The 12,623-nt window shown below is 42.4% G+C and overlaps 1 protein-coding gene across 4 annotated transcripts; it reads right to left on the reverse strand.

The window, feature by feature from the left end:
• Positions 1-212: 212 nt before the first annotated feature.
• On the reverse strand, positions 213-10,545 carry LOC139633254 (protein FAM163A-like). Of its 4 annotated transcripts, none has more exons than XM_071498811.1 (5): positions 10,060-10,545; positions 9,238-9,290; positions 3,304-3,407; positions 1,935-2,049; positions 213-1,545 (listed from the first exon to the last, which is right to left on the reverse strand). In XM_071498811.1, the coding sequence occupies exons 4-5, from the start codon at positions 2,025-2,027 to the stop codon at positions 1,168-1,170; spliced, it is 471 nt and encodes a 156-aa protein (XP_071354912.1). In that variant the 5' UTR covers positions 2,028-2,049; positions 3,304-3,407; positions 9,238-9,290; positions 10,060-10,545; the 3' UTR covers positions 213-1,167. The 4 variants fall into 4 exon arrangements, with proteins under 4 accessions (XP_071354912.1, XP_071354913.1, XP_071354914.1 ...); XM_071498812.1 differs by having other exon boundaries at positions 9,233-9,290; XM_071498813.1 differs by lacking the exon at positions 10,060-10,545 and adding an exon at positions 9,776-10,052.
• Between the last annotated feature and the right edge of the window lie 2,078 nt (positions 10,546-12,623).

Below are 12,623 nucleotides of genomic sequence, written 5' to 3' on the forward strand. Positions count from 1 at the left end.
CTGAGCTCCTGTAAATTGTGTAGAATTATTGTGCCTGAACTTTTTAATTGTTGTTGGTGTCGTATGGGAATAACAGCAAGTGGAGCCAAAGCACAAACATTTGTTTTCTTTTATGGATGCGTAATTTTCTGACAATCTTCTGATACTTTCGCTGTAATTTGGTGCCATTTATAGGGAAAAGAGAGACTATGTTCGAGGAGTAAACTCTCATGAATTGCTAACATAAGTTATTTATTCAGTCAGTGCTAGGAGATCAGCTGAACAGGCAGAAAATGTGAACAGGCAAGCATACATTTCAACACACTGTATGTAGAGAATAAATCTACCAATAATAAACGGATAATAATAATAATAATAATAGCAATAATAATAAATACCAATAATAAACTCAATAAATATTTACTTGGGGTTAAAGATTTTTCTTACCATCATCTTCTCTTTCAAGGAAATTCCTACTTTTCCTATAATTACTACTAAAATACAGCAAACCCAGAATGTAAAGTGTGACCAAAAAATTTAAATTAAATCTAAGTTATTTTGTTTTATTTCATTCATGAATCAAACTATTTTCTTATAACACAAGTGTATAATTCCTTTGGGTTTGGGTTTGTTAAAATGAGCTTTCAGGGCAAATAATCCTGTATTTCATCAATAACCTGTAATTGATCATTAACATGGCTTATGGGAACTGCTTCAAATTTGCATCCCTAGCACCTAAACAAGAAAAACGACTTGGCTCTCCAGTGTGCACGGGGCCCATTTTGTGTTCACACTATACAGTACATGTGTGATCACATCTCCCAGCCACCTGCAGGTGAGTTCACACCTGTAACTATCCAGTTACCAAAGACACATTTTTAGTGGCACATGTACGAAACAAACTGAGGCAACTAACACCGTGTTATCAGCTGTCTGCAGCTCAAAGGGCTGGTCAGTGGATTTGTTGCCCACACCAAGGCTCTGTTCAGTTTATGGGTCACCCCCTTGGATAAATCTGTGGCTGAAGTGAGCATGTGCAGTGATGTGGGTAGTGAGTGTAATTGTGCTGTATTGTAATCCATCACCTGAATTTAGTCCCAAACAAAAGGGCATGTGCCCAATGTGTAAGTGTCGTGTGTGAAAGTAAAGTCTTTCGTGTGTCTGTGTGTCATCATGGTGCAGCAGAGGTCAGACCTGGGTGCTGTAGGGGCGCGGCAGGGGAGGAAACATGTCCGTGGGACTGTAGTAACTCAGAGGCGCGGAGCCCTGCGGGTTGGCAGACAGGGGGAGAGAGACGGACGGGTTCTCGTAGTAGGTATGGAAGCCCAGCCGCTCCCCTCCGTTACGCATGTTGTCTGTGAGTCCGGAACGGAGGGGGTACGGCGAACAGGTGGGGCAGTGGTTGTGGTGAGAGCCCGTGTCCAGCTGATCCAGAGAGACGGGCGTGATAGCGGCGCCGTCCATGGCGAGAGCGTTGCAGGTGTTGCAGGGAAAGTGAGAGAGAGGGTCCGCCCCCACCACGGAGCCCATGTCCACCTCAGAACCATTCTTCTTACAGCAGTAATACTGCAGAGGTGGATGGGAGAGAGTTTGAGAGAGAGACCTTTAGTGCTTACTGTATTTAAGTGAGCACTGTACAACAGAGTGTATATTTTGTACACAAAATACATTTAAAGGCTAAATTACATCATAGTGTACTGATACTACACTAAAAAGAACCATTTGAAACAAAAGATAAAAAAAACTGTGCATGCACAACAGGATTAGGATCAGTTCATTTTTTAATCTAATCTTCATGTCACTCATTTCACCATATTCACAGATCACTGAGCTCAGTTTTTTATAGATCATCTATCTAAAGCTTTATCATGCAAAAAGTTTTGAAATGTTTTACTTAAAAAGAAAATCCTCCTGTCAAATTTCAAATTCATGCATACGAAGCAACACAGCGATACCTGGAGTCTACAGTAACAGAGCACTGCTACAATGCACAGCAGTATCACTCCGGCGAGAATTCCTCCGGTTATAACAATAGTTCCCGCTGACATTCGACCAGCTCTCCATCAAACCCTTCAGAGTGAGACAGAGAGAGATGAAAGCAATAGAGAGGGAAGAAGATGGAGGCCGACAGAGATGGAAATTTGAAGACAGAGAAATAGACACTCTGAATGAGCCTATTAGACACCGGGATGTCAGTATTGCTGCAGAATACTCTGCATACTTAGGTCCAACAAAGGTTTCTATAGTGTCTGCAATGATAACCGGTGTAGGCTAAATGAGTATATTCATGTATCATCATGATGTAACTGCAACTGATGAAACATGTTGTAACCAGCTGGTTATCATGCAGCTGTTATCAGACAGCTGAGGTTGTTTCAGGCCTCACAGATACAGATGGGTGATAAATGAAAGGAAAAAAACAACATTAAATGTGTAAGTAAGATGCTGGGGCCCCACAAACCTGCAGAACAGCTTCAATGGTCCTTAATAAATCTTTCAAAAATACTACAAGTCTCAGACATTACACCACTCGCCCCTAATTTGGTGTTTTGACAATACGATACGATTTATTTATAGATTACAGACATTAAAAGTGCAAGGTAGAACATGCATGTCCAACATGCTTCCAAGATGTTAAAGGACAAATAAAATGACACACAAGATAAAAATGAATAAAATCCTGAAATCCAAAATGACATGACCACAAATTAAACATGAAATGATGGAGAGAGCTGTTCAGCACGTTAAACCAAAATCTCCCAAAGGTTTTGTGTTGGGTTCACGTTATTTTCATTTCTCATCCAACCATCGAGTCGTCATGCCCTGTGGTCTCGTTCTGTTTCTGCACATATTCACTTTCTCTCTGGGAGCGACATGAGATGGCTGATACCCTTTTTGCTCTTTTGTCTGTACACAATAACACACCACCACATTGTTCAGACCCAGCAGAGTCAGGGATATTGGGAAGTGTCAGAAAACTGTTTTCAAAATGTCAAAATGTCTCATCCAACATGAACCACTATATAAAGAATTCATCTAATTTAAAATCAGCCATTCAGAGAGATCAGTGCAACATATCACATTAGATGCATTGTGTTTATTAGTGAGTTTCAGAGATGCTAGTAAGTGTGTTTTTGAACTTTGGACAGAGCCAGGCTAGCTGCTTTCCCCTTGCTTCCAGGCTTTATGGTAAGGTAAGCTAATCACCTCCCAGTTGAACTCCATACTGGACACAAGAGTGATATCGATCTTCTCATCTAACTCCCACAAACTCAACAAATAAGCACAGAAATGTCCGAGCTCTCACAGAATAGATGGACCTACATTAGAAGACGGCGGGAGATGCAGAGATGGAGGAGTGTGAGAAGGTAGGAAACCATGACAGGCCTGTGGAGCATCACTCTCAAAACCTCCTCTCACTGGAACTCCTGCAGGGAGAGAAAGAGGTGGTGGACTGGTGAACTGGAGAAAGATACAGAGCTTTCATGGGTGATCAATCTGCTCTTTTGATTAGGGCAAATAATCATTTGGCCTATCAAATGTTGAAAATAATGACTGGTGACTGGTACATGTTGCCTTAAGTGATGTACTTCAAAGTGCTTATTTAGTTTATTCAACGGTCCAAAAAAAAAAAACCCCATAAATATTCAGTTTACAGTGATATGAGGCAGAGACAGGCAGCAAATCCTCATTTAACATGTGGGACTTTGACACAGTTATGACTTAAAACGATTAGCTGGAATTCATATGGCTTGGAATAAGCTAACATACAGGCGCAAACTGAACATAATTAGACTTCCATGAGAATTCCAACAGGACCACTTTGGATGAGAAAATGACAGTCAGGATGAATTAGTATGCTGAGTGCAGCAGCACCGACCGTTCACGCCAGCCATATGGCCCGTGTGTTACATGCATATGTGCAGTATAGTTTCAGCATGCTAAGTCTGAGGCGTACGTGCGTCCCCTGTCATGTCAGTCGCCTGTGACCGATTCCAAAGCGCATCTCGGAGTTGCAGGTTTAATTGTCATCGTGTGGACAGGATTTGCTTCATACTGATACGTGCATCACGAGCACAAACAAATTTACTATACCACCAAAATTCAAAAATTCATTTGAATTTTTGTATTGCAGGGGAATAATAATTTAACAAATAGCTCTGATTCACACAGGAGCGAAAATGTTGTAAATGACAGTAAAGCACACAGTAAAGAAACAGACCTTCTTGTAAACAGGTCTATCTGGCAGGAAGTGGTTAATTAGTTGTTGGGAACAGATACAGAATATGTCACATTAAAATACCAAATAACACCACACACTCTAAACATTAATGCACTCAGACAGAATGGCCTTTTATATCAGTAAGTGAAATGCGTGAATTTGACATTAATTTAAACTAATTTATATGTTTAAGCTCCGGCAGAAAGATTCGTTTTAAGCACTGCCATTAAAGTAATTACACCACCAGTCGACTTTATTTATCCACTGCGCAAGCTGATTAACTGAATCATCCAGATATGTCTCAGTCGAAGAACAACATTTAATTATCTAAATTAAACTGATAGAAAAACTCAAGTTTCTCTCTCATTACTGGTGTATTAATGCAATTTTCTGAAAGCTACGAGCCTCCCAAGGCTGAATTTTAGTCTTGGAGCCTAATGAAATGGTTTCAATGTTCTGGCACTTGTTGTGTTGTCATAACTGGAGAACCTCCGCCAGAGGATTAAAACAAATGTTAGTTTAGGGCTGGGTGGTTTTGGTCTGCTGCCTGGCTGTGGAGCCACATGTTCCCTCAGTCAAACCCAGCCAGAGATCTCTTTCTCTGTGTGTCTCTTTTGCTTTCTGAGTGTCTGAACGGAGACAAAAAAGCACGGTGACTGCAAAAAAAGGTAGAGTTAGGATGATACATCATATCAGTTAACACTGAATACAAATGAATGTATGACAAATTTAACAACATCACAGAGAGAAATGTGTGTGTGTGTGTGTGTGTGTGTGTTGAAATGAGCATATGAGCTTCTCTTGTGAGCTCACTCGGTGCAGTATCTTCCATTGCGTCATCGTACTAAATTATATACACCACAGGCCACGTTAATGTCGTTAAAAGCGATGTGAAGTCTCTCTTGCTCCACATTTTTCCATCTCCTCCCTCCCTTGCTCACTATCTCTGTCTCCTCAGTCCTCCTTATGTCTCTTGTCTCTTCTTTACCCTCTCTGTCTCCCTTTCACTCTTAAATCCCATCCTCCTCTTTTGCGACACATCACCACATCTTCCCCCTCCTGCTCTACAGCATCACGTCAGTTTAAGAGCTGTGTTAGACTGCTGAGGCTACTGTAGCACATTTATGCAGAAATGTATGGCTCTTCCCTGATGTGTATCAACACAGACAAAGCAATGGAGTCTTTCTGGAACCAAAAATAAGTGATTTTGACTAACATGCAACCAAATTATGCTAGAAAAGGGAGTGTTGAGGTAAAGCCTCAGATTAGAGAGTTTCCAACAGACTGGAGAGACAAAGACGCCAAGTGACAGAGGTTGGGAGACTCAACTCCAACGCTGTCAGAGTATCTTAACCAAAGCAGTTCATGTATGACTCTCAGTGGGTTCAGAGCTGTCTGATTCAACCGGGAGACACACGCAAACACAAGCCCGAGGAAACACGCGCACACACACACACACATAAACCATCCTTAGATTTAACTGTGCCCTGAAAGGAGTTAGAGGATCTGCCAGAAATCCTCAGATGCTGACTTGGAGAAGTGACAGGGATGAAGGGGGATGAGGAAGATTCAGAGGAGCCAACAGGCATCTGATTTCCGCCACACACACAAAAAAAAAAAAAAAAACCTCCTCAAAGTCATTAAGTGGACAAGTCCCAGGTGACCAGAAGACTCCTGTTATGCTGTGTGTATCTGTCAAATAGGCTTCAGTGACAGTAAGTAAAGGCTCCACTTCCTCACTGTACAAGAGGAGGCCCGAGGAAAATGTGTATCCCTGAGATTTGCAGGGATTTTGAAGGTAGCCAAGAGGTGATGAGAGGCGGTTTGTGTGTGTGCCTACCCTGGAAGTGTGCGTGTGAGAGAGTCAGCACTGCCACTCAATTCAAAACACTGAGCAGGGTGATAATTCAAAATGAACTTCAATTCAACTTCATGGTGATGGTATCAGCTTATTGCATTATCACATTAGAAAAGATCTAAAATAAGTCTTAAATAATGATTTAATACAAAAAGTAACTGAACTGTGAGTCACGACCAAGTGGTGGAAGGTTCATACCATCCTAATGCAATGTGGTAATATTTGCTTGATTTTCTGCACAGCTAATGTGAGGTGACTTACAGCTGGAGCACGTCCAAGGCTGGAAAAGGAAATGAAATGGCACAAATAAATGGCCTCTCGCATTAGAAAATATCTGGTTCTTTGATTTAAAAAAAAAAAAAAGTTAATGGGGTAAGCTAGTGCACATTAAAACATGAGCAGAGAAGTCAACTTTATCTTCCAAGTAGGATTTCTTTGGCAAATATCCAGTCACAGAGGTTGGGAATCTGTTTGCCAGCAAAAGCAAGCTAAAATTAAAGAACACGCTCTATTAAAACTGGAATCAGCAGCTGGTATCATTTTACTTTTGCATTCTGGGTTAATATTAGATTAATTCTAATGACCACAGAGCACTGTTTTGTTCCCAATTGAATCAACAGAGCATTTTCAAGCTCTTATTCAAGCCTCTGTCTGGATTCCTGTGGCAGCTGAAACTCATGGGTATCACATTATTGAGAGCTTTCCAACGTACCAAACCGGGCAAGTGGAAATAACTAAAACTGACACTCATAACTAAATCTACAGTGCTGATGACTCCGGTGTTCAAAAAAAAAACTTTGTTGTGATGCAAAACAGTGAAATACAGTTCATTTCATTGAGCATTAGTTTGACAGTTTGATGAGATTTTGCGTGTATCTCCATGCTGTGACAGAATATAATCATATTAATATGAATTATGATATTGTTTTCAGCCACATCCCCCTGCTAATACACAAATCGATATTTCCTTTTCTCGCTCTTCCTCTCTCGCTCTGTCTTCTCTTTCTGTAGCATATGAAATGATACTTAAAAACACAACTGGCGAGATGATTAAACCTTTGTCCAAGCTGCCAGAGCATCATGTAGTTACGGCCTTCATAACGGTGGAAATGTTGAGGGAGAGGTGGAGAGGTTTGACACTCCACTTGCAGGACTATATTTAGCAGTTTTGTCGTCTCTTGACACAGTGAAAAGCAGGAGAGAGGCAGCTGAGGGAGGTGTCACATTTTAATTTGTTTTCTCTGTGGGAAATGAAACGATCCTAGCAGTCAGCCAACACACATACACACACACACTCACCCACATTCAGCACAAAGACACACGACCACCACCAACCCTCCCATCCTTTATCCCTGATCGAAACCCAGAGAGATAAAAACTCTGCTTCCCTCAGAAGTTTCAAGTGAGATGATGTGGTGATGATTTGTGTTTTTGAGATTTGGAGCTTTTTTCCCCCCCTTGTGATGCAGTTACGACTGAACCAGGAAAATGGAATTAGAAAACCCAATTTATCTGTTTAAAGTTAAAAGAATAATTCAGAATTTTGAGAATTACATTTATTTGCTTTCTTGCTGATGAGAAGATTGATACCCCTCTAATGTCTGTCCGTTCAACATGAAGCTGGAGCCAGCAGCCGATTAGCTTAGCTTAGCACAAAGACCTTAAACAGGGTGAAACGACAAAATCTTCCTACCACCACCTCTACAGCTCTCTAATTAACACATTGTACGCGTTATTCTTTTATCTGTGAAAATATGGAAGTTTAAAAACATCAGGTTGTGGTTTCACAGGGGTCATATTTCTTGGCTGGGAGCAGTGACTTCCTGGAGTCTCTGCTGATTGCCAGGCAGCCGTATGAAGAGTCCAGGAATCACTGCTCCCTGTAAACCCCCAGATTTTCTTAACTTGGAACAGAGCCAACGAGCTGTTTCCCACCGTTTCCGCCATCTTAAGCACGTTAAGTTTTAGAGCTATCTCCTGACTCTAGCTTAAAATGTCTGAAAAGAATGAACACCCCAAGTTTCCCAAGGCCAAAGTGACGTCTACAGGAAACTTGTTTTGTCTGATCAGCAGTTTAAAATCCAAAAATATTCAGTTTACAATCATATAAAACAGGGGGAAGCAGCAAATCTTCATATTTAAAGAACCGGGAATCTGCAAATTATTGCAGATAAAAAGAATAGAACTGTGTGAATACGTTATTATCTTGGAAAGCTTTGAAAGCGTTTCATTTTGAACTCCCATTCAAGAACGTTAGATAGAGGATATTGTTCAAAATCAAGTTATTAGCGGGATGAGTTTAAATTCCTTTCAGAGATGGGAAATGGAGAAGCCGAGAGATGAGTTTACAACAGAAGATAGAAGGGGAGCAGAGACCTTACGCAGAGAGTCGAGGGCAGAGATGGAGTGAGAGGGTGGCAGTACCTGAGTGGCTCCTTGATATATCCATTCTTAAATAATGATATGAATATTTCGTTGAGGTGGCCTCCGACTTTGTGCTGAAAATCACAGCGAGTCCCTGCAATTTTAAAGCCCTGGGGCTTCAATTATTCAAGTATCATTCCTTTAACAATATTTTTCCATCACAGGGCAATTTAGCCAGGTAGTAAAATCGGGACTTCTCTGCCTCGTCCGCCTCTGAAAGCACTCATCTCAGCGTGTGAGGAGAGGAACACATCCACATCTAGGACAGAGACACCCCGAGCAGGACAGAACAAAGGCAGCAGAGGAGTGGAAAAACAAGGGGAGGGGGAGGAAAAGTGGATGATTTCATTTTCAAATAGTCTAAACGGAATTCAGTCATCCGTTTTTTTTTCCATATGACTGACAACGCGTACACTCGCTCGAGGTCTCTTTCTCTCTTTGGAGTGGCTAACAGGAGTCATAATTACCTCAGTATTATTTATTTTGGATCACTTATGGTTGAATACGCAAGCACTGGACTGGTGGACTGAGCAGGGGCTGAATTCTGTGCAGAAAATGGCAAAAGATATAAGAAAAGAGCTGAAACACAAGCGAGCACAGTTGGCCCAGAGCGAGATCCCTGAGGTGCAGAGCACAGATCAGAGACACTACTTTAACAACCTTGTAGCTTTATAGCTGGCTCCCTAAAAAAAAGTGTGTGCATGGGTAAGTCTGAGATATATTGTTCAGGAGGATGCACAAACACACACCTTACCTGTAGAAGTCACCATCTGGGGGATAGCATCCTCGGCGGTGCTGCAAAGCCCCCTGGGAATGCAAAAAAACAAAACAAACAAAAGAAAAAAAGCATGACATCAGTAATAACCACGATGTGGAGAGACGCCTCAGGCCCAAGCAGTGATGTGGTCAGCACTGCAGCTACGGTAGAGGAGCCTGTTTGTTTGCAAGGGGCGAGAAAGTCAGTCAGATGGATCTGTTTTCATTCACATCATAAATCTATTCATTCATCACTCCTGCATTCATCCACCGCCTCACTCACACATTCACCCGGTCACTGCTCACACTGGCCTGTGCTCTGCAGATTGCAGTTTTGTACACTGAAATCTGAAAGACACTAAACAACATGAAATCTGCATGAAAGTGGTCATAATCTTGCAAAACCAAACATATATTTGTTCATTTAAGTCTATAAATTCAAATCAAATCAAATGTTAGCCTAATGCAAACAGACTAATGCATATTGAATTATCATAAGGAGGAGTTGGATGAAGGGTTAAATCTGTTTCACCCACCTTACCGTCCACTAGGCTATTGTTATTAATTCAGGATCCACATCATTGCAAGTAATGTCAAACTACAGTGGATGCGACCTCCTTGAAAAATAAAAAAAAACCGTAAATCAGTACTTTCCTGAAACAAACACAGCTCACGTTTGAGTGAAGTGGTGTCTGGAGGTCAATTTACCAGCTGTTACATCACTGATTGGCCTCATTTTTACTCAATTAAGCGGATGAAATTGATGCGCAGAGCCGTGAAGTGGCGCACGGACGGCTGTAAATCCACGATGCCTCCTTACCTTTCAGATGGAAGAAAATCTCAGCAACCTGTTTGAGAGACCGCTTCTTTTTTTTTTTTTTTTTTTTTTTTTTTTGGGAGCTGCGGTCGGTCCGGTATCGTACGCGACTCCACACACAGTCACCGGTGATTTCCTCTCTCCAGCGCCGGTCATAAAAGACGCCAGGTGCCCCCCTTTGCTCGTTCTACAACCCGAACCATCGCGTCGGTTATCACCCTTTCTCCCCCCCCTCCCCTCCCCGGTTCACTCACAACCAGGTGTCGTTGAGGGCCTGTGGGGAAATCTCACGGCATCTTACTCCTCTGTGAAACGCTGGAGACGGATGAGACGAGGCGGCAGTCCGGCTGTTGAGTGTCATCGCTCGGCATGGCCGCGTCCGCAGCGCGGGTCCCGGGGGGCGGTTTGGCAACCGCTGCCGCCGGTCCCGGTGGGCGGGGTGGGTAGAGCAGCAGGAGGAGGGGGGGGCGGCGGAGTCAGCTGTACACGGTGTGGTATCACTTTAGCGGGAGGGTGGTGGTGGTGGTGGGCAGGGGGTCGTCACCATGCTGAGATGAAAGCGTAAAGCTGGTGGAGTGATGCGCTCTGTGGTCTGAAATATGCTGAGAGGTTCAACCTGCCACCGAGTTCTGAGGTTCATCAGGTTTTAAGAACGATGCCAGAAATCTCATAACCTACATTTTCACACATTTGAGATATTGAATAAAAAACTGCCTCCACGGTGAAGGCAAAGACTCTTTAGTAGAAAAGTAGAAGTACTAATGTAAACAAATAGCCTGCTGTAAAAAATAGCTTTGTAAAAGTTAGTTTAAAGCTATTTCAGTTCCAAAGTTAATTTTAGATTGAAGTTTAAAAGTTTAGACTGGAAACTTGAACTTTAAAAGTCAAAGCCACAACATATTTCTCTTTCAACCAAATCTCTGGCAGGTGTTTCTGCTCAGGTCACCTGCTCTGTCTTCCCACCTTCTGTACAAGGGCTGCAGGGCATTTTATTCAAAGTGCAGACTTGACTTATTTTAATCGCCCTTTACTCATGAATTAAGATTTAAAATTGTAGATAAATTACTAACTTTTGCCGATAAAAGCTGTGACTTTATATGTATTACTAAAAAAATGATGAATATTTGCCATTATTTACTTATAACTGCACTTGATGGTTTAGAAAGCAAAAAGCTCCTGATCATTTATTAATGATCAATGCATGTTTATTGATGGCCACTTGGCAACTGAAAAGTTGATCTTAGTAATGGTGCATAATCCATAAAGCATAAGTAAATGATTTAATAACCATGTTCAGAGACGTTAGTTTTACACACTGAGGAAAAGACATTGATGTCACTAGACAGTAGAGAGTAAACACAGTTAGAATAACTACAAAAAAAAAAAAAAGATGTTTCATGCTCTTTTCCTGCCGTCCAGAAACTGAAATCTCATGTAAGAGAACCTCGGACCACATGCAGGTGTGTCTCTTTGAGAGAACTTAGGGGTCACTGACCTCACACAAAGGTGCAGAACCTCCATTCAAACAGGACAGACGCTGTAAAGTCTCAGAGGGAAGCAGCTTTGGTGACTGTGATCTGCTGTCCATGGTGCTGAAGTTCACTGTGACAAAAGGCCAAACGCAAGAGGAGTCGCACCTTTACCTCAGATGCGTGTCACTGAAGGAGCGTCCCGAAATCTTTGCTGCACCGTCTTCATCTGAAGCCAACCATCTCAAGCTGCTCCAACAACCACAGTCCATCTTGACCGTGATGCCGATATAATGAGGAGATTTAGTCTGGTTCCACTTGTTTAAGTATAATCTTGATCTTATCTCTTTAGCATTCCTCTCCCTCTGTGTGTCTCTGTGGCTAAGTTAAGCTAGCTTTGTAGTTGGGGGCTGATGAAGGCAGGCCGGCGGGGAGTTCTAAGATTACTGCTCAAATTGAATAAAGGAGTCGACACATTACAGCGGCTTAGACGATACACCCCACTGCACTGATTAATTTAAAACCAGCACAGTGTTATACACGGCTCTCAGAAACACACGTACACACAGAGCACACAAACAACACGCGTAAATCTGGCCAGGCAGCTCTTTGACACCGTCTTTTCCTCCATTTACCTTCCCTCTCATTTTCTCCCTGCCGCACACACACACACACACCGAGCCACAGCCACTCAGCATGGCCCCTGCCTCATGACTTGAGTTCATTATTGCCTCGGCAGGGTTCCTCAGATGAAAATTAGAATGACAACAGGAATGACACACAGTGTAGCCGCGGAAAGTTTACAAAGGGTGAAGCTGAGAGCATGTGTGTGTGCGTGAGTGTGTGCATGTGTGCACGCCGAACAAATCTAATCTTCTCTGATTCATAGGCAAGCTTGTCTGCATGCATTTGTGATACGCTTCCTCTTTGCGTATGTACTCAGTCTAAGAGATGGAGAGCGAGAGCGAACGAGACAGAATGGCTTCTGACAGTAGAACACAGCGTGAGCACAACTCCCTGGGACAAAGTCACAAAGCCTTTCTTAGTGGGACCACCAGTTGCTGTTGACAGTGCAGGCTGAGTTCATTTACTGGCAAT

Source organism: Trachinotus anak, unplaced genomic scaffold (genome assembly GCF_046630095.1).
Source record: "Trachinotus anak isolate AG129_WGS33_773 ecotype Australia unplaced genomic scaffold, CSIRO_AGI_Tana_v1 ptg000015l, whole genome shotgun sequence".
NCBI classification, from domain to species: Eukaryota; Metazoa; Chordata; class Actinopteri; order Carangiformes; family Carangidae; genus Trachinotus; species Trachinotus anak.